The sequence below is a fragment of the Coloeus monedula genome (assembly GCF_965178545.1).
Source record: "Coloeus monedula genome assembly, chromosome: 27".
Lineage (NCBI taxonomy): Eukaryota > Metazoa > Chordata > Aves > Passeriformes > Corvidae > Coloeus > Coloeus monedula.
In genome coordinates this window covers 1,008,958-1,031,543 of record NC_138807.1, presented here as the reverse complement: position 1 = coordinate 1,031,543, position 22,586 = coordinate 1,008,958, and the positions used below count along the sequence as shown (strand labels likewise).

Genomic DNA, 22,586 nt, shown 5'->3' with positions numbered 1-22,586 from the left:
ACAAGGAGTTGACCCGAGACAGCCAGCACAGCTTCACCAAGGGCAAGTTGTGCCTGACCACTTTGGTGGCCTTCTGTGATGGAGTTACTGCAACGATTGACAAGGGAAGATGACCAATTTTATCTACCTAGACTTCTGTAAAGCCTGTGACATGGTCCCATGTGGCATCCTGTTGGGGTTTTAGGAGTTCTCCTTCTGCTTTCTTTTTCTCTTAAAGAATTTTCCCCATACATGTTGCCAGGGGGACAAATTACTGGGTACTTAAGAGAGACAAAAGACCTGGCCATAGGGGGAGGGGTCCATCTGGCTACTCTCTTTCACCTGGTGTTTTCTTGTGTAGAGCAGGGGATGCCTCCAGATTTGAACTGGGAAAAAGGGGTTGGGTACAACCCCCAGCTTCTCTTGTTCTCCTGGCATTCAGAGGGAGAGGAGGGCTGTCGTCCGTTGTGGAGAGAGTTCATAGCTGCTGCAAGTTTCTGCTTTCTGTTGCCTTCCTTCTACCGTGAGTGGAGCTTGCTCACTGGAGTGGCCGTTGCACTGGGACCCTAACAGCCCACCTTATTAAAAGAGGAACCTTTTCACCATCTGCTCGGGTGCCTCAGGGAAAACCCTGGGATCCCAGGCCCGCCGTTCCCTGCCCTGCTGGGAGCCAGGCCGCGGCCGCCCTGTCCCCGCCATTCCTTTGCCGTTGCTTTGAGTCTTGGCTGCACTGTAGCCCCACATGCCCTGTCTGCCGAGACCTCCCGGGGTTCCCGCTGCCACTCCGGAGTTTGATACATCTCGTCTGCCACCTGGGATTTGTGCTTGTCCCTGCTGTTTCAGCCTGCTGTTCCCGAGGGTCCAGCCAGGCACCAGGATTGGCTGCCTGATGCCATGATGATTTTTTGCCTTTTCTTTTATACCCCAGCTATACCTTTTTACAACTTATGTATTCTTTAGTGCTTTTGCCTACATTCTTGGACCCATTTGTTCAGCTAGGAGACTAAACATTTTAGAAGCTTCGTAGCTAGGGATCAGTGTGCCCCCGACCCCAAGGTCCTCTCCAGAACACATTCTGCAAACTAAGATAGAACCATCCAGGAGAAGGTTCCTTGGAGAGGGGGGCTCATTCAAGCCTCCCATTGGGAAACTTTTAATAGATATGCTAATTAGTAAAACCTATAATGTTACACCAGATCTTTTTGGGGGTGTGCATTTTGGTGTGCATTTCGGTGCATTCAACCTGGATGCAGTGCACCTAAGGATCCTTAAAATCCTAAGAAAATTTTACCAAGGTAAAATCCATTTTTCCCTTCTAACTGTGTTTGACTCTTGATTTTAAGACCAGGAAAAGGCATCATGCCCAGGGGTTTGTGGAGCCTTTGTTCCATCTCTCCCCAGGATCCCAGGCCGCCAGTGCCGCGTGCTCCCCGAGCTCGCTCCGGAGCGCCCCCTGCAGCCGCGGGGGAACCATCGCACCTGCCCTGCTCACCGGGAGCCGCCAGCGCCCCTGCCGGCTGCGAGCGGAACTGCACCCGAGGGGAAAGGGCCCGACAGCCGAGAAGGCTGGCACTGGGTTTGGGATTGTTTGCTGTTACTGCCAGAGTTACTGCTGTTTGTTTGACTGGTTATACACATATCGATATATGATAGTAAAGAACTGTTATTCCTGTTCCTCATATCTTTGCCTGAAAGCCCCTTAATTTCAAAATTATAATAATTCGGAGGGAAGTGGCTTACATTTTCCATTTCAAGGGAGACTCCTGCCTTCCTTGGCAGACACCTGTCTTTCAAACCAAGACACATCCTTATCTCCAAACTGGGGAGACATGGATTTGAAGAGCGGACTATTTGGTGGTGTAGTGATTTTAGAATGGTATTCTCCAGTTTAGTACTCCCACTAACACCATGAGCTGCTTCTCCTCCAACTGGAGGCTCAAAAGGCAAAGATCATGGGTTGACATAAGAACAATTTACTGGAAACAGCAATGAGATAAGAAAACTAACATTAACAGCAACAATATTAATAACAAAAGGTACAAGAAAAATAAATTATTTTCATGGAAGGCCCCCCACAATAAAAAATACCAGACTATTCTGTCCATGTTTTCTCAACTAGACAGAACCACTTCTTCCTGGACAAGACAGAGAGGGAGTCTCTGTTATGTCAAATAACATCTGGGCCTTAGCCACACCCCCTCTTGGCTACTGCAAAAAATTAACCCTGTGCTGTCTGAAACCAGGATAGGTGGCTAAGAAATTGGCTGGATGCCGCAGCCAAAGATATATGGTCTGTTGAGGATTAAAATAAGTTTACTTATAGAATATTGGAAATTATTTGTGTAGGTTGAAGTTTAATTGTAACTTGCTTACAGTTTAACATGACTGGGCCCTGCTCAAAGCTTGGCTTTGAGGTGAGCTGTAAATGAATTCCGTGAACATGAACGGCTGAGCAGGGGAGGAGACAGCAATCTGGAGAATGGAGATCTTCAGATAAGCTGAAACCCTGGAGGGCCCCAAGGTTGCCCCAAGCTGGAAGAGAAGAGCAATTAATGATCTGCCCACATGGATATGGAGAAAGAATCCAATGAGGTTTTAGAAAACCCCAGATCATAAATTACCATTGGACCAAGAGGCATCTGCAGAGCGTGTGAAGAGCATGTGAAGGTCAGGTACACAGACTGTGAGCAGATAAAGGCCCAGGGGTTACGCTGTTCGGGGTTGTTCTTTGGAGGCACCAGCTCAAGCTGAAATAAACTGGCTGCCTCATAACCTTGTCAGAAGAGAAGGCTCTGGGGTGACCCCAACTGCAGCCTTTCAGTGCTTAAAGGGAGCTTATAAGAAGAGGGAGAGCGACTTTTTACAAAGGCAGATAGTGATAGGACAAGGGGGAATGGTTTTAAACTAAAAGAGGAAAGATTTAGATAATGCTGAGTTATGAGGAGGAAATTCTTCCATGTGAGGGTGATGAGGCCCTGGCACAGGTTGCCCAGGGAATCTGTGGCTGCCCATCTCTGGAAGTGTTCAAGTCCAGGTGGGACGTGGCTTGGAGCAACCTGGTCTGATGGAAGCTCTCCCTGCCTGTGGCATGGGATGGAATGAGATGGCCTTTAAAGTCCCTACTAACTCAAACCTGTCTGTGAATCTATAACTATACACCTCCAGATTTAGAGTCTTTCTTTTGTGGTCTTGTGCAGAGCCTTCTTTAAATTTGGATAGGCTGAAATCCTGAGGTTGGATGCTACAACACAAGGTACTAAAGCAGGTATACATTCAGAGATGGTAAACAGAGAGGCAAGAATTGTATAAACATAGCCAAAACCATGGAAGTACAATTTTCAGTAAGAAATTGTGAAAAATCAAGTGCTTGCTTCCCCATCTAGTGGTTATATTCAGAAGGAAGAATGTTCCAGTAAATATAAGTTGCTAGTCTCTGAAGGCTGGGGCTATGTGCATGCACTAAGGTCAAGCACCACAAATGTGGTCTTACATGTTTTTGCACATTGATCCTATTTAGACGGACAAAGAGCTGCAGCTATAACTGTTCACATCCTCTTCCCCTTCTACCTGCACAGCTCATTTCAGAGAGTCTTTTAAGAATGAAAGAAATTAAATATATCACAAAATCATAGAAAGGTATAGGTAGGGCAAGACATTTTGTACTTTAAGTTGCTGCTTGAAACAAAGCTGTCTTCAAAGTTAGATGAGGTTATTCAGTTGAATTTGATCCAGCTAAATTTGAAACTCTCCAAGGATGGTGATTCATCACCTCAGTGAATATACCATCTCAGTCCATATACCAGTACTGTTCCACCAGCTTGGGAAAGCACTTGAAGAAAACAAAGTCCTAGCAAAAAAAAGCTCCCAAGTCCTGCCAGAGAATGAGCATGCAGGTCCCCTTTTTCTTGCACACTGTGATGTCTGCAGAGGAAGATGCTCTTTGCATTACAGCTCTTAAGTTGTGCCAAGAACAGGCTCGAACTGCCAGGGTCTCCCAGCAATGCAGGGTGGTGAGTGAGATTTCTAAGCCTTTTAGTTTAGCCCCTGAATAGCCCTAATTACTGACAGCTTTGCTTATGCTTTCAGGGTCTAGAGTCCTGGGCCAGTGTGCCTGGAGAGTCACAGCTCAGGAGCAGCACTAACATTGCAAGTGAATTAGAGATGTGAACCTCAGACTATGAATGCTTCTAAGGCATTTCTTTGTATTTGTGAGTGGACTTAGTTGCCCTTGCACAGATGCACTTTGCTAGAAGCAAGTCACAACTTGTAACAACCCAGCTTGCTTCCTCTGAGAGAAAATATCAGGAAGGTAGCTTTAATGACCCTCCCATAGTGTTTTTAGCTCCTTGCCCCCAGGTCTAGTGTTTTGACAAATCCCTTCAGTCCCTCAAGGCAAACAATCCCTGCTCCTTTGCTCTCGGGGCCTCATAAGCCTCCTTCTTGTTATCCCAGACCACCATCTAGTGGGTGCTGGAGATCCCTCCACAGCCAGGGAGGAGGCTATGCCATGGCCTAAGGACACCAGGCTGCTCTTTTGAGCAGCCCTTAAGTGATGCCTGGATGAGCAGAGCTGTGTGCCAGTGGGACATCATTGGAATTTTGGAGTTTCACTCAGCTGTGCTGTTGGTTATCTGCAAAGCATTTAACAGAAAAAACCTTTCCCTTTGTGTCAGTAGTGCCTTGGCCCATGCTGTTATAAGATCTGCAGTTGAAATTGCATACAATTCCTGGAAACGCTGAGTAAGCCCCCAAATAGCCCCTTATTTTTATAAAGCCAGATTCAGTTCTGGAATGTGTTAAGCATGTTAGTAGCTTCACTCATGAATCAATTCACTGATAGGACATATTGGTCATTCCACTTTAGCAAGTATTTTACCCTGTAGATATTCCCACTGAAATAATTGTAAATCCTTGCAGACAAGGATACTAAAAGGAACTGAATTTAATAACAACCGGAAAACCTTCTGAAACTACACTAGATGCCAGAGAAAAGACAAGGTGTAGGCTGTGTAGCTGGTTGGTTCCTCAAAACTGACACGAGATGACCTCTTTCCTTACAGTTGGAGAAAGATTGATGGCTCTCTTTCCTTGGGGAAAAATTTATGATTCAGTCCTCACAAAGGGGGAAACAAATGCTTCATAAGAAATCCCCTGCTGAGTTAGAACCTCTGAAGACATTAATGGTGGTAACCAACATCACTTTCATGTTACTAAAGACCCTCAGATGCAGGCGTGGCCAGACCCACCCCGACACCCCCCATTACTTTAAGGTTAGGGTTACATGCAGTTTTCAGTGATGAACCACTACCTTCACATTGCATGTTGCCTGAAATCAGGTTAACAGATATATTTTCTTTATTGTTGTAATTTCCAGCAAACAAGTGCTTGAAAATACTTGGCTTCGCCACTGCTCAGTTACTCAGTGTTATTAATATAGCAGCTTCTGGCTCAGGGTCATGATGCCACAGGAGGTGTGAGCTGCCACAAGAGGGATCAGGACTTTAACAAAATATTCTGAAGTGGATCTATAAGACCCACGGAAATGGTCTGGCAGCTGGGAAAGCATGTGACATTGGTCAGTTGAGTGTGACATAAACCCATGATGCTGTTGAAAAAGGAAGCCCTATTCCTCTTAAGGTTGCTTGTCTTTGCCAGCTCTCCCATGCCGTAAGGAATGAGTTATCTGAGAAATTACTTCATTAGCTCAGAAACAAGTTAAAAAAATAGGTTTCAGCTGAATCAACACCAGCAGAACCTAACTTACACAGAGTCTTGGATATATTTCCCGATTAATAATAATTACTGAAAATCATAGAGGTGTGGGCAGAATGGACCTCTGGAGGCCTCAGGTGCAACTTTCTGCTCCATCCAGGTTTGCCAGCAGAAGCAGACAAGGTAGTGTATTGACTGACCCACATGGTGTGAGCATCTAGTGACTGCCTTCTTGTCCAGGACACTGGCAGAGCGATAGAGCCAGAAATGAGATAGTGGTTCTGTCTTCACTGTAGAGCCTCTGGTTCTTTTCTTGCTGATGAATGCTTATGACTATGGATCAAAATGTCACTGTCATGCTATGGAACAACTTTGAGTGCTCCAGGGTCTGAGTCCATCCAAATGACAGTTTCAGAAGTAGAAAGTTTTCAAACAGGGCGGGTTGGTTTTGGCTGGGGTTTTCTTTGTGAGGTGGTGGCTTTTTGCCTTTGTGGGGTTTTTGTTTGTTTGTTTGTTTGTTTGTTTTTTGTTTGTTTTGGTTTTTGTGTGTGGTTTTTTGGTGGGTTTTTGGTTTTCTTGGTGTTTTTTGGTTGGGTTGGTTTTTGATTTTTGGGGGTGGTTTTGGTGGTGTGGGGGTTTTTTTTGGTGTTTTGTGGGGGTTTTTTTGAGAGCTCAGCTATGGAAAAATATTTAATTTGTCAAAGTCATAGTGACTTTTAGGCCATGTCCCTTTAGAAATACTGACCTAACAATAGTACTAATCAGAAAGTATGGCATTTATAGTATCTTAATGGCATGCACCCAAAATAGATTCTAGTTATATCAGCAAGTTGACAAGCTCATATGGTACAGATAACTCTTGTAATTAATTTCTAAAAGTCACAAGAACTGTAAAGTTGGTGTGGGTGGCGTTTACTTTTTATTGAAATAATAAATTGCTAGAATCACATTTATCTGGGTATTACTACAGATATACTTGAAGGTAAATTAAATCACAATCAGAAACCTCCCAACACTGTTAGGATAAAACTGTTAATTCTCCTCGTTTATGTTAATGATTCTGAGAAGTATGGGCTCTAATTAGAACATGAATAGAGAACACACTGTGACCTGCTGGTTCTTAAGGTCTAGTAAGTGTAACTTTCTGAGGTACATTCTTTCCAAAACACTCCCCTTAAATAGGTCACATCACTCACTATGCTGGTACCACACATTCATTAGAGAAGCACAGGACAGTAATTCCTATAATTAAAGTTGCCCAACATTTTCATGATAAAAGTATGTTCAGAGTTTCTTATAGGTTTAACAGGTTTTAATGCTCTAAAGTGAAATTTTCTGTAATGGATAGCTGTATCAGAATAAGTACTTAAACTAAAAATGTAATTATTGTTTTTTAGACACATAATAAGTAATTACTCTCACTCTCACTTTTCAGTACTAGTGTTTGGCTCAGTTTGTAGGACATGTGTGCTTTGGGAAAGGAACTTAATTCCATAAAGACTGGAGCTAAATCAGCCATGTTGTATATCCCTGAAAATTACAGTTCTTGTATGAATAGAAACAAGCTAATTCTTTTGGCTAAATTCTCTGCAAATTGTCTGCACCAAATGTTCTCCAGGAAAAAGGCACAGACAAGGTCTAGAACCACACACAGACTCAGGCTGCCATGTGGACATCATGCAGCTGCCTGCACTAATGTCCAGCCCTGTAAGCTCCCAGTGGACATGCACAAAATGAAAAAAAATCTTACAAAGCTATTCAAAATGTCAGGTCATGATCAGAGGATATGCTAAAATCAGCTCTAAGTCAGTTGGGATCAAATAAAAAATGTTGCAGCCCCAGGTATCTATGGGTACCATGGCTGGAGCTCTACCCTCAGGGAAGATGGGGATGACTTGTTCAGGACCATGTAGCTTATTGACTAGTGGCAAGTTCATTTAAGCCAGGGAAGCATGACAGGACCCATCTCAGGTGAAAAGTAACACTTCTAATGGTATTTTTCTTCTGCCTTGGTAGATGGAGAGTGAGAGGTTAAAAAGAGCCTCCTGCTGCTTAAAGTGCCCCCTGGAATGCAGACTCGGTCTTCACTGATCTCCAGGATCCTTTAAAGCTGGTGGTGGAGAGGTGGGACTTAGAACTTCTACAAAGCTCAGCATGCTCCAGCCACGGGCACTGGCACACAGAAACCCCCCCTGTGCTGGGCTGAGCCCCAGCGTGGGCAGCAGGGGAGGGGGGATTCTGCCCCTCTGCCCCGCTCAGCTGAGACCCCACCTGCAGAGCTGCCCCAGCCCTGGGGAACAACATCAGGAGCACGGGGAGCTGCTGGAGCCACTCCAGAGGAGGCCACGGAGCTGCCCCAAGGGCTGGAGCCCCTCTGCTCTGGAGCCAGGCTGGGAGAGCTGGGGGTGCTCACCTGGAGAGGAGAAGGCTCCAGGGAGAGCTCAGAGCCCCTTGCAGGGCCTAAAGGGGCTCCACAAGAGAGGAGTCTGGAATGACAGGACAAGGGGGAATGACTTCCCACTGCCAGAGGGTAGGGTTAGGTGGGATATTGGGAATAAATTCTTGGCTGTGAGAATGGTGAAGCCCTGGTACAGGCTGCCCAGAGATGTGGCTGCCCCATCCCTGGGTGTTCAAGGCCAGGTTGGATGAGGCTTGGAGCAACCTGGTCTAGAGGAAGGTGTCCCTGTCTATGGCAAGGGGTGGAATGAGATGGGCTTTAACGTTCCTTGGAACCCAACCCATTCTGTGATGTTTGTTTTTCCTAAATTAGTGCCATTCATTTATTTTTATCAAGTTTTGTCAGTTCTGCTGTTATATTCCTGATGGAAAATTCTCCCAGCAGGCAAACCAGATGGTTTCAATGTAATGTGTGGTACTTGCAAAAAGAATTAGGAGCCTGGCCCTTGGGTTCTGCCTTGTGCTAGTGTGATCGCTTGTGAGGGATGTAGTCAAAATGATGGGCTCCATGCATGCTCTTGTTAAATGAGCCTTGAAGCTACCATTAGGGGTAAGATGAGATTCATGGATTGCTTGGTTTCTACCCCCTATGCCAGCTGCTGTTGACTAATGCATAGAGACTGAGACCATGCAGTCAGGGGAGCTCTGGTGCATCAAACAAAGCAGCCAACAAAATATGGGGCACCATCAAGAGAACGAGAGCACTAGTATGGTTATATACTGTACTGTTTGGACTGACACTCTTCTGACCATATAACCCTGCTGCACCTACATTTCGAGCAGTGTGGACTGCTGTAGAGCTAGATGTCACACAGAACAGCAAACACACGTGTGGGATGGAGCAGATTCCTCCCAAAAACAGAGAGTTTCAGTCTTAAGTCTGGAGAAAAGGCTCAGAAAGTTATGACCCACGACCAAAGTGAATGATGTGAAGCTGTGTCATGGGAGGTTTACATTGGATAGTAGGCAAAGGTTCTCCCAGAGGGTGGTCAGGCACTGAACAGGCTCCCCAGGACAGTGGTCACAGACCCAAGGCTGCCAGAGCTGAAGGAGTGTTTGGACAATGCTCTCAGGACCAGGGTGGGATTGTTGGGGTGTCCTCTGCAGGGCCAGGAGTCGGACTCGATGATTTCGCTCGGATATTCGACGAGTCAATGTTCAGGCTGGCAGCATCCCAGAGGCGTCCTGTCCCAGAGCAGGCGCTGCACGGGGATTGCTGCCCCGCGACCGGCCCGGGCAGCGGCACTGCGAGCACAGGATGTGGCACCAGGAGCAGCACATGGCCTGCCCGCCTGGGCTCCGCAGCCGCGGGAGGAGCTGCGGAGGGCAAGGCCGCGCGCGGAACGGAGACTCGCAACTGGCCCCGCTCCGACGGCCGCGGCCGCCACGGTACACACGGTGCGCGGGCCGCAGGGAGCGATCGGGCCAACGGGGACCCGTAACGAGCCGGCCCACGGGGGCTCCGTAACGAGCCGCCCACGGAAACGCTGCCCAGACCGCCCGCCCGAGCGGCGAGAACCGATCGGGCACCGCGCGGGGCCCGCGAGTCCGCCAGGAACGGCCCGGCCCCGCCCCGCCCCGCCGCGCACGCGCGGTGCCGTCCCGGAGCGGCCGTAATTCGGGGCGTGCGCGGCGCGCGGGGCTCGCGCTGAGCGGTGTCGCCCGGCCGCGCGATGCATTGTGGGTGCGGCTGAGGAAGTAAAATGGCGGATCTGGCGAACGAAGGTAGGCGGGAGCTGCAGGCGTCGCTACCCTGGCCCACACCGGCCCTGCGCCGCCGCGGGCCCGGCCCGGCCCGGCCAGTCTAGTCTAGTCTAGTCTAGTCTACTCTAGTCTAGTCTACTCTACTCTATCCTATCCTAGGCTATCCGTGTTTAGGGGCGCGTCCGGGAGCGCCACCTCCCCGCGGCCGTCCCGGCCACTGTGGGGCGAGCGGCCGGACAAAGGAAGCGCCCTGGCCGGGCCACCGCGCTGTCCGCGAGGCGGGGGCGGCCGGGGTTAGGCTGGGGTTGCGCCCTCAGGTGCCTCCCGCGGGTCGGTGTTCCCTGGACGCGGACAGCGGGCTCGGTGCTGGGCACGGGCCCTGGAGCGCGGCAGCGAGCGCTGCCTCTCGGCCCCGGCTCTGAGCCGCTTTGTGCCCCGCCTTGTCCAGTTGCTCTTTGAAGTTGCTGTCCACAACTTTCGCACCACTGTAAATCTTTTGCTTACACTCATGTTAATCCTTTCTTTAGTTAAAGGATTAATAGAAGGGCTATGTAAAACAAGATGGGGTATCATAGTAGATGTATTCTATTTTTTTGAGCTGAAAACATCACAGGTCCACTAGTAAAGTGGCTTCATTTTTTCTTCTGAAGAGCATTAGGAGAACCTGGGCAGCAGTACTCCAGTATTGGGGTATTCTGCCCCAAGGTGTGTATAGTGGTGTTTTAAGTGGCAGTGGGTATCTATATTTTGCCTTTGGGAATGACAAATGTCTCTCAGTGTTTTGACAAAAGCCAGTTTGCCCTGCTGTCTCTGTTGTTTCTCATCATTCTTCTCAGGTAATGTCAGAGGGAAAGAAATGCCTAGAGGGAGGTGAATGGAAGTGTGTGTGAGGCCCCTTCTTTCAGGACTGTTTCTTACTTTTGAACTCTCTGTCAGTGGCAATTACTGTTCCGATATTAACGTTAAACAACAGGAAGCAAATAAATGTTGTAGGTGCAGCCTTTGAATATGAAGCCTACAAGCAGCTAACAATACAATTACACTTAACAAATCCTGTGATGCAGCATGTCTTGGGCTGTTGGCTTCCAGACTCAAGATGAGTTGTCAGTGCCTGAGGAGGCATGATAAGTGGTCTCAAGAATAGTAGTAGCCAAATCTGTAATGACTATTTGTGAGGAACTTAATGTCAGTATTTGCTTAGTATACTGCCATTATAATGATCTTATAATAAATTTTAATGGGTTCTTTTGTTCTTTTAAAACCAGAAGCTTGGCAATAGTTGTCTTAAGTCATGCAATCCCCTCACTTTACCTCCCCTTTCTGCTGGAGAACATTAAGCTCAACAGTTTACCAGTATTTATTATGTCTTTTGATTATGACTTGTTTTGTGATTCTATCTCTACTTCTGTTTTTCTGCAGGGTCTTATAGACTGTCTGGGATGGCAGGGGGAGTGTGATCCCATCCCTAAGACCCTTTTCTGCCTCCAGAGACTTGCCTCACCTGCAAACCTCTTTAGTTCATATTCGGGTGTCTTTCCAGAGTTGTCACCTTCATCTGTTGCTGTTGTTTTTTCTTGCAGTAAGCATGTGATACAATCTTTCCTCAGATGAAGCAAGATTAGCTTGCTTTGGAACTGTTATCTCCTGCTCGTTCTAATACCATTGACTGTTGCTAGTTTTGTTCCCTTCAGTTCCATTTTTGAGGTCTATGTTCTTTGTGTAATAGTGGAAATACATGCACTTTCTGGAATTTGCATCTTTGTGGTGAAACTTGGAGAATTCCGTAGTCTTTCTACTTGCCTTATTTGCAGTCTATCATGGCTAGGATCTTCTCAGGTGATTGTTTTCTCCTCATTCTTAAACACATCAATTAGTTTTGTTTTTCCATTGTTTAGGTGAATGCTTTACTTCCTTGTGCTCAGGTGTTTTCACTTGAATATTTGAAGTAACTATTTTGGTACTGATAATTCTTCGACCTTCTGCATCATATTGGTCTTCTATTATTTATAGTATTTGATAGCTCAATGTTCATGTTCACAAAGAAGTGTGATTACAGCAAAGTTCTTAATGTTCCTTAATCCTGATTGATCTGTACAACAGTGCTGTCTCAATTATACTTCACTGTGAGGTGTGAAGCTAATTATTCTTTGACGCATAGTGGACACAAGTACCTAGAATGCGGTTTCAGTCATTCTTCCAGACTGTTTTTGTTTGGCATGTTTAAACAGTAGCTTTTATTGTCTGTTCATGCAGGTGAAACTCAAGATTCTTACCTGTTTGATTACTGCAATAAACCTTTTTCTGGCCTTGAAAAGTGCTGAGTTTCATGCTGCCTGTGTCTTCTCATCTTACTAATGCAAGGCTCTTAACATTTACCATGACAGCCATCTTTCAATTCATTGATTGGTGTTTCTGTTTCCAACGGTATATTAGTTATCTTTACCTTCTAGGTTCTGATGTCTGTCTTAGACTACTGAATGTCTTAAATCACCACTGAGCTGTCAGTATTGCCTCCAAGTAACCATTCTACCAACGTCCTTGGCAACTTCAAACTATTTTAATGGATGATCTTTCTGTGATGCATTTCTTCAAAGCTACAAGCATTTCCTCTAATAATTACTTAACTTTTTTCATTCTTATTGTTACTCAAATCTTTTTCATTCACTTGTCTTTCCTTTGCTTCTATTGAGTAGGTGAAACGGTTGGCCATCATTCTTTATATTGGAGTGATGGCCAACTATATCTTGACGGAAGAAGGTTGTTGGTTTAAGGACGTCCTCTACTGCATAGAGGGGGGATGAATGATAAGGTAGTCCTAGTGTCACTTGCCAAAGAAGTTCGTACTATGAAGTTTCCTAGGAACAGATCCTGATCTTGGCATTGCCTGTCATGGTGAGAGATGAGCTGATAAGTGTGGAGCTAATGAAGAGGAGGAGAGAGTGACTTCTCCCTAGCTGTATGAAGTTTGATCGACTTTGCTGCAAAGATTTAGTGACATTGTGGTAAAGGTTTTGGGGACTGTTATTGTGAGGGTGATTATTGAAAACCAGGGTTTTAGAATGGTAGGTGTAGTTGGTATTGGTACTAATGTATAAAGTAGTTACTAAATGTTCTTAGAAACTTTCTTTGAAGTCTTTGGTACTTCACTGCCGCATGTGTGAAGTGACAGTTTTAAGACAAGCCAGCTAGAGTACCAAAGAGAACTAGCAACTTCCTGTCAGTCCCATATATTCATGGGAACCTGAATGCTTCTCATTAACTTGCAGCTAATACACAGCTAGTAATTTGCTTGTCTATAAATTACTACTGAAGCTGCACTTTCAAGACAACAGGATCCCTTTGGGTGGGGAATGAATTACTTTTTATTTTCAATGGCTGAAAGGTGATAAAAATTTTTCTAAGGGCTAAAATTTGATGGATGTATTCACATTTCCCTTCAGGAGGTATCTGCAACTTACTTGGCTTTATGAAATTGCTGAGCATACAGTTCACAATTATAACAGGTTTACTGTGTGTAACTGCCTTAAATTAATTAGAGGCTAGAGAGCAGTGCTGCAGGAAGGGACCTGGGGGTCTTGGTCAAGGGCAACTTGGATCTGAGTCAGCAGTGCCCTGGAGCAGGAGGGCCAGCCGTGTCCTGGGGGACATCAGGCACAACCAGGCGAGGGAGGGGATTGTGTCTCTCTGCTCTGCACTGGGGCAGCCTCACCTTGAGTTCTGGGGGCAGTTTTGAGCACCACAGTATAATCAAAGACATTAAGCTTCTAGACAGTGTCCAAAGAAGGGCCAGAAGGACTGGGAAGGGTCTAGAGGGGAAGCCGTATGAGGAGCTGCTGAGGGCACTTGGTTTGTTCAGCCTGGAGAAGGGGAGACTGAGGGGACACCTCAATGCGATCTTCAACCTCTTCATGAGGGGGGAAAAAAAGCTGAGGGGCAGGTACCAGACTCTACACTCTCATGACCAGTGACAGAGCTTGAGGAAACAGCATGAAGCTGAGTCAGGGGAGGTTTAGGTTGGATACCAGGAAAAGGTTTTCCACCGAGAGGGAGGTTGAGCACATAAGGCTTCTCAGGGCAGTGGTCACAGCACCAAGACTGAGTTCAAGGAGCATTTGGACAGTGCTCTGTCACATGGTGGCCTTTCTGGGGTGTCCTGTGCAGAGCCAGGAGCTGGACTCGATGTTCCTGATGGGTCCGTTCCAACTCAGCATATTTTATGAAATGCACAGAAGGTGAGCAAACTGAAGTAGTTCCTTTCAAACTAATCAATATCATTTCCTTGCCAGACTTGTAGGATGCTGACATTGCTTCTGAGCTGTTTTGGGGCAGGGTTTGCCCTGTTTATTCTACTTGTCTCATGGTAGCTTTTGAACAGAGGAAGGTCTGCTGTTACTTTGAGGGGAAAATGTGGCACTCACCACTGACTCTGTTTGCAGACTCTAGCAACAAGATCTTTTTTTTTTCCCCCACGGTGACTTCAGATGTATTAGTGGGTGCAAAGTTGGACTGAGTGACAAGTCCTAGTAATTCACACCCAGACACCTTAAAGATCTAGGTAGTTGACAAGATAGAGGTATCTAAATGCTTTAATATTTTAAGACTTTTTGGAATTCTTTATAAATATTTTATCTACATTGCAAAGTAGCTGGCCTGCCTCATGGCTTTCTTTTTCCTCTTATATGAAAATAAGCTACTCTTTTCTTTTCTGACTTGTAACATTTGCAGGAATATCTCTTTTTCCCCATGTCAGTTCTATTCATCGTGACATCATTTGTGAAGTTTGGCCATAAATGATCCATTAGTGTTTCTCATTCTTTCTGACATGAAGTGTGTCTCTAGATTTTGCTTGTGGAGGTCTTTCTGCAGATCAGCTCTTGGTGTGGCAGCTTGCTCTTTGCTTTGAGTCTATTTTTAGCTATTGAAAGAGAATCTTGTGTTGTTAGCAACACCTTTAGAATTTTATAGTGCTGCAAATTGTCTGGATCTCTTAATACGTCACATTTAGCGTGATTATTCTGCTCTTCGTAATGTAAATGGTGAAAAAATCCCCAAGAACTTTTTTTGTGGCCTGCAATGTTCCAATAAGCATAATTAAACCTAACTTTGAACTTTTATTTTCTTGGCTCTCAGGTAAGTGTTTCACAAGTGATAAATTACCGCTCTGAGTATTTTCAGTCAGCTAACAGCCTAATTGGTGTTCTTTTTAACACTCATTCATTGTTCACAGGTCTGGTACACCTTTTCTCTCAGGTGATCTATTACATGAGTTACAGTTGGAGTAGCTATTTTCAGCTTCTATGCTTCTGGTGTCGAAGAGTGCTTCTTGAAATCCAAGCAAGGACTCACTTGCCAAGAAGTTGCAGTGCAGTTTTGGTTTTTTCTCCCCTGCCTCATGTAGTTTTCCATGTAATCAGGAGCTATTGCATTTCTAAATGTAATTTGGAGCAAATTTAAAAAGAAAAAGTGTTTGAAACATTGTAGTTCTTAGCTTTAAAAATAAATTCTCCTCTTAACAACATGGCTACAGCAGATCTGGTGAGGTCTTGAAAGTTGTTTTCATGACATGGTTCCTTCTAAAATTTAAAGATTAGTGTGAATTACCAAGGTATTTGGTGATCTGGGTTGCATGTCCTGTGAGGAGACTTGGATGTGTTCAGCCTAGAGGAAAGAAGTCTTCAGAGAGGCACATTTGGAGCTTATCAGGGTGTGTGAGGAGGTTATTAGATAGACAGACCCAGGCCCATCAGAGTGGTGTATGTTGGAAGGACAAAAGGTGGAAGGTGGAATGAGCTGTTCAGGCTGGAAATAGAGGAAAGGTTGGGTTTTTGAGGTGGTAGTGGTGTTTTTATCAGCATAAGGACAGTCAAGCAGTAGAAGAGATTACCCTGGGAGGCTGCTTAGCTTCCATCCTTGGATGTTAAGACCAGGCTGAATAACCTGATTAGCCTGGCCTAACAACATAACTGACCTTACTTGAAGCAGGAGATTGGACTAGAGACCTCGAACCTGAATTATGCTGTACCCTTATGGTAGAGGCACAATGGGCTCAGCAGTGAAGAAGGTGACTGCTTTTTTGGTACTTGTCACTGCTGTGCCATAAGATATACTCTGTGAGCCTGAGAACTCTACAGAGATACACACTTGTGCAGGTGTTTCTATTTTCATAAGAACCGTAGAATGGTTTGGGTTAGAAGAGACCTTTGAAGACATCTACCACCTACACACCACCCCCCCCATCCCCCCAGTGTTCGGGGACACCATCCACTAGACCAGGTTGCTCCAAGCCCTGTCCAGTTTGGCCTTGAATGTTGGCAGGGATGGAGCACCCACAGGTCCATGAAGCAACCTGTGCCAGGGCCTCAGCGCCCTTGCAGGGAAGATTTTCTTCCTGATATCTAATCTAAATTTACCCTCTGTCAGTTTGAAGTCATTCCTCCTTGTCCAAAGTCCCTCTTCAGCTTTTTTGGAGCCCCTTTAGGCACTGCAAGGGGCTCTAAGGTCTCCCCAGAGCCTTCTCGTCTCCAGGTGAGCACCCCCAGTTCTCCCAGCCTGGCTCCAGAGCAGAGGGGCTCCAGCCCTTGGGGCAGCTCCGTGGCCTCCTCTGGAGTGGCTCCAGCAGCTCCCCGTGCTCCTGATGTTGTTCCCCAGGGCTGGGGCAGCTCTGCAGGTGGGGTCTCAGCTGAGCGGGGCAGAGGGGCAGAATCCCCCCTCCCCTGCTGCCCACGCTGGGGCTCAGCCCAGCACAGGGGGGGTTTCTGGGGTCAGTGCCCATGGCCAGGGCAGGTTGAGCCTCTCACCCACCAACACCCCCAAGTCCTTCTCCCCAGGCCTTTTCTCAATCCATTCTATCCTCAGCCTGTGTTTGGGATTGCCCTGACACATTTGCAGGAGTTGCACTTGGCCTTGTAGAAGTCCATAAGGTTTGCACAGTCCCACCTCTCCAGCCTGTCTGGATGGCATCCATTCTCTCCAGCACATCAGCCACACCACACAGCTTGGTGTCATTGGCAGACTTGCTGTGGGTGCCCTCAATCCCACTGTTCATGTCACCAACAAAAGTATTAAACATTGCTGGTCTCAAACTTGATCTCCACTTGGATACTGAGCTATTGACTGCAACTCTGAGTGCAGCCACCAGCCAATTCCTTATCCAGGGAGTGGCCCATCTGTCCAATTTAGAGACAAGGATCACTGTGGGACAGTGTCGAATGTTTTGCACAAGTCCAGGTAGACTGTCAGTTGCTCTTCCCTTGTCCACCAACCCTGTAACACAATCATAGAACTCCACCAAATTTGTCAGGCGTGGTTTGCTGTAAGTGAAGCTGTGTTTCCTCTCACCAATCACTACCTTATTTTCCATGTGCCTTAGCACAGTTTCCAGGAGGGTCTGCTCCACGATCTTGCCAGGTGCAGAGGTGAGGCTGGCCAGCCTGTAATGCCCCAAGTCTGCCTTTTCTCCCTTTATGTAAATGGGGGCTATGTTTCCCATTTTCCAGTCACTGGGAACTTCTCAGATGGCCACGACTTCTCAATGAATGGAGAGTGGCTTAGCCGCTTCCCCTGACAGTTCCCTTAGGACTCATGAATGCATTTCATCAGTTCCCATGGACTTGTGCACCTTCAGCTTCCTTAGATGGTCTCAAGCCTGTTGTCCTATAGCAGGTGGTCCTTCATTGTGCTAGTCCCTTCTGCTTTTGCCTTTTATAACTTGGGTGGAGGTGGAGCACTTCCTGGTGAAGACAGTGTCAAAAATTGAGTACCTCAGCTTTCTCCATATCCACGGTAACCAGGTCTCCTATTTCCTGCTGGAGAAGGGTCATGTTTTCCCCAGCCTTTCTCTTATCACTAATGTACCTACAGAAGCTTTTCTTACTGCCCTTAACCCCTTGGATTTTTTTCAGTAATGAGTCATTTCATGCTGCAATAAAGGTCTGACACCTTGTGGCTGCTAGAGGTGCACCAGCTGCCGTGGTTGTGTTAGTGTGAACGCATGTTTTGTCTGGCTGTGAGAAAGGTGGTTGACATGGGAGAGTTTGCTACAGCTACTAGTGGTCACATATCTAGGTTAAAAATCTCATATTAAATGGTATATATGACTTGAAGATGGTATCTCTGCATGAGCTATTGAGGTAGTATTTTCTGTTTCTGCATTCTGATTTCCAGCTTGTGAAGGAAGCTCAGCAGATTTATTAGTACATGTTTTTCTGACAGCACATAGGGATTTATCGATAGCTAATGACTTGATGGCAAAATATGTTAAAGAAATTTAGCCTGTGAAAGCCAGCTCTGGAGGTTTTTGTAGTTATTCATGCAGGTTGAAATACCTGTAATGTGAATAAACTGCAGGAAGGAGTTCTGTGGATTCAGTTGGTTTTCAGTTGTGGATTCAATTTGATTTGACAGCCTTAAACCATTCAGGTTTGTATGAGTTCCAGATCTTGAGACTGGAGAGGTACTGTCTCTGATGCTAATTACTGAAGTTTTGCTTTCCTTCTTACATGCTTGGGCTTTATCTGAGCACCTTCATCAAGACTGACTTGGTTAGAAAATTGACATTTGTTTTCTCCAGCTCTTTGTTTTGCCATGTTTCTGTCTGCTTCTCTTGTTACAGTGGTGGTACTTTAACACGATGTATCAAACAAGGAGGCCTGTGGAAAAGAAATATATATATATATGGACAGATTCTTGATAGATGTTTCAGAGATGTTTAATTTCCCAGCCGCATGGCCGGGGCTCTGCCGAGGAACTGCGGCAATCACGGGACCCGAGGGTCCCTGCCCATGCAGGGGAACACAGAACAACCAATGGGGAACGAGGCTGACCAGGGCCAGGGAAACCTCGTGCCTCCCCCCAGGGCCCCTCTCCCAGGGCTCCACGGCAGGGGGAGGGACCCTGACATTTCACCCGTTTATTTTTAACAAAAAGAGATTTAAAACTTAACATTGAAAACAACAAGGACAAGTTCAAAACGAAACAAACCACCCTCCTGAGTCTTTGAATGTCCAAACAGATTCTCTGGAACATCTTAAGGCTGACAGAAGGGAGACGTGACTATCTGGGCATGCTTTGTGGGGAAACTGAGGTAGGAGAGAGTTTAATTTCTTCCCTCCCCCTTTTCATCCCCCACTCGGCATTGGAAAGGGATTTTTTGGGGAAACAATTGGCAAAGGCATGGTTTTGTGAGGGAAACCATGGGTGGAAAAAAGGATTGGGAATACACTGGGGGTAGTAGGATACAGGGTAAAAGGGAAGGGTGGGATTAGGAAAGGGAGACTGTAGGGGGGGCTTACAATGGAGATATTGTCTAACATGACTACGATTTTTAGCATATATACTGCCTTTTACAGGAACACCATCAGGCCCAGTGACCTGCGATGCTTGTAACCCTCTTCTACCTTGTATAATTTTGAATTGCACCACCTCTCCATCTCCCAAGCTTGGGATGCATTTTTCAGGGTTATTCTTTTTAATAGCAGTTCTATAAACGAATATGTCTTGCTGGTTGTCACACCTTGTTATAAAACCATGATTTTGTTTAACGTTATACCATTTTACTATGCTTAAAATCGTAGCTACGGTGATTTTTCCCTTTTTCCAAGTGGCTGCTGTTTTCTGTCTCACTGTGTTTTTGCTTTCTCTTTCGCTTTCGGTCGCTCCTGTGTTGGAATTGTCGGGGCTGCTGGTGCCTGCGCGCTCTTCCCGGGGTCGCGTTCGGGGCTGCGCGAGCCGGGCCGGGCCGCGCCGCTCAGTTCTCCGTGCGTCGCCTCCTCTGGTCGCAGCTTCGCTGCCAATGCCAGGCGCTGCACTCACGTCTCGGCCTGGCCCCCGAGCGATGACCCCCCCGCGCTCCGCTCCAGCGCGCGTCTCGGCCGGGCGCGGCTCCGTTCCACCGGCACCACCGCCAGCTGCTGCCCGTGTGCCGCCCCTCTCGGCCGGGCGTTCCCAGGGCTCGCTCCACCACGCGCTGCGCGGGGCCGGGCGGGCACCGCCGGGTCCCACCGCGCCTCGCTCCGCCGCCGACACTGCGGCTCGCTTGGCTCCGCCCGCACGCGGGAACTGCCTCGCTGCTGCTCGCAGAGCACTCGGTGCACGTGGCCTGGGCCGCACGGTCCCTGCGCCAGGCTTCCCTTCGCCAAGACACAGCTGACATTGCTCAACAGTCTCGGTAATTAAATAATATTCACGAAAATACTCTTCCATCGGCATATATTTTGACTCAGAAATAAACTGTGTCCAAATGGTGTTCCAAAAGTCTTTGGTAAGAATTAAATCCCAAGAAACATAGAAAAAGTTCTTAAACAACCATGCCAGGAAATGTTTCAGTTCTTTCTGAGCTTGAATTAAGCTAAAATTTACAAATCGTTGTTCAAGAATCTTTTCAAGTTTAAGATAAATGTCCATATGTGGCTCTGAGAGCCAAGAGTCTTTCCACGGTTCCTCCATAGTTTAGATATGGAATAGCAAAACAAAACAAAGAAGAGGAATCCACGGTTTCTAGAATTTAATTACAAATCAGTCGCTGTCCTTAGGGATCGGGGATCGTTCTGCTCGCAATTCTCCACCATTTGTTACAGTGGGGATTCTGCAACACGATGTATCAAACAAGGAGGCCTGTAGAAAGAAATATATATGGACAGATTCTTGATAGATGTTTCAGAGATGTTTAATTTCCCCAGCCGCATGGCCGGGATCTGCCGAGGAACTGCGGCAATCACGGGACCCGAGGGTCCCTGCCCATGCAGGGAAACACCAACCAATGGGGAACGAGGCTGACCAGGGCCAGGGAAACCCCATGCCTCCCCCCAGGGCCCCTCTCCCAGGGCTACACGGCGGGGGGAGGGACCCTGACATTCTCTGAACAAAAAAACAAGTCGTCTATTCCTCAGTTTTTAAGAACTATGTGCTCTGACTGCTCCTCTCTTGGTGAAGGAGATCTCATGTTCTCTTACATGCATTCTCCCTGAAGTTTGAAGGTTATGGGGTTTTCCTTCATCTATCATGCTTTATTTTCTTTTTAAGTTGCTGACAGCTTTGTGGACCTGGCAGATCCATTTTATCGTAGGTCATCCTTCAGACAGCCTGGTGGAACAAAAGCATGCTTGAGAACGTGACCGTGTGGCCCAGAGTTTGGCTAGTACAAATAACAGTGTAATTCTTGTTTTGGAGCAGCACTTGACTGGAAAAACTGAAGAACTACCTAACATCTACATTTTTGATTTTCAAAAATAAAAGCTGGTATGAGGGTTCTTCATTTGATAAGGAAATATGGTATGTGTAAGTGTACGAAAAACATTAAGTGCTAGAGAGCTCTACATAAATGCATTTAAAAACATCACTAGAAATGGGAACCAAAAGCTGGACATTTGAATGGGAAACTTGACACTAGAATTTTTTACCAAGTGTGGAAATGGATGATTGAAGGCAGTAATACTTTGCTTTTGATGTCTTCAATGAAAACGTTTACCTAAAATTTAAATAAGGCTTAGAAAAATATGCAGTATTTAATGAAGGTGGTCAGATTAAGCAGTCCAGTGATCCCTTCTTGCCTTGGGGTAGAATTAGGGAGGTGTTTCCAGCATTGTGGTCTTGTTGCAGACTTCAGAAAGGACACAGTGAACAAGTGTTCCCTGTGTCTGTTCCTGAGTAAGCTCTGGCACAGTTGTAGCTGTGAGTGCCTGTTGTCTCATTGTCATTCCTGACCCTGTCAGTTGGTCTTACAGTCAACAAGAGCAGTAGTGAGATTCTTGGACCTTGAATACTGGAGGACTGTGTTCCTTCGGTGGACAAAGGCTATCAAATGTTGCACAAGTGTTCCCTTTTTCAGGTTGACTAACAGGCCTGGCCATAATTTGCTTTATTAGATCCTTTTGCCATTTTCATTTGTCATATCTGGACACAATCTCAAATAGTTGGGGTTTTTTCACTTTCTTTTGTTCCTTGTTCTTTCATCTAATTAATTTTTTTCCTGGGGGCTTTCTGCTGTTCCCGGCAGCTGTCTTCTTTTTTCCTGAGTGCTTAGTTTTCAATCACTGGACTCCATCTCCTATTTTGTTGTGTTACTTTGCATCACCTTCTCTGGCTACCCATTCCATCTTTCCTTCAGCTGTCCCATGCTTTCTCTGCACTCTGCATTGTTGTTGGATCTGTTTTTCTTTGCTTTCTTCTCTCTCAGTACTTCAGTCCTTTATTATGGAGTAGATAGACAAGTAGGTTTTTTTGTTTGGTTCTTCTTGGTGTTTGTGGAATTTGGTGCAGGAGTCTTGTAAGGTGTGTGTGACACAATCAAGTCCCACATTCTGGTAGATCTCCATATTGACTGGTTTGGCAGAGAGCATGCTACTTGCTGCTGTAGCTGTAGCACTAATGAGCATTAAAGTATACATGGTATTAAGAAATAACTGTCGCCTTGAAGTCAAGGGTTAAAAGCTTGGCCATTGCTTAAGTGAAGCCTCCCACAGGCAGGTTGTGCTGAGGCCAAGGGAATGAAAAGGGATCCCTGGCTTGTTTCAACACACTCTGTTTTTTGGGACAGGTATCACATTTAAGGGTCTGTATTGTTTTCACTTTTGAAATGGATTGTCTGCATTGCTCTTATTAATAAGCATTTTTAAGATTCAGATTTGATGGATAGATAAACTTAAAAAATAAAGGGGAAAAAAGAGCAGGCAAAATGATGTCATAAGTAGCTTAATTTCTTGATTAATTTTACCTTTCATAGAACAAATTATGCCGGT

General features: G+C 46.1%; 1 protein-coding gene across 7 annotated transcripts in view; it reads left to right on the top strand.

The window, feature by feature from the left end:
* Nucleotides 1–9,784: 9,784 nt before the first annotated feature.
* The window catches only part of RANBP3 (RAN binding protein 3), a 55,378-nt gene continuing 42,576 nt past the window's right edge, over nt 9,785–22,586 (top strand). Inside the window, exon 1 of one of the 7 annotated variants that reach the window (XM_082298029.1) lies at nt 9,785–9,873. In XM_082298029.1, coding sequence (XP_082154155.1) covers nt 9,852–9,873 — 22 coding nt within the window. In that variant the 5' untranslated portion in view covers nt 9,785–9,851. The remainder of the gene's footprint in view (nt 9,874–22,586) is intronic. The other 6 variants (XM_082298033.1, XM_082298028.1, XM_082298030.1 and 3 more) reach the window with 6 other exon arrangements.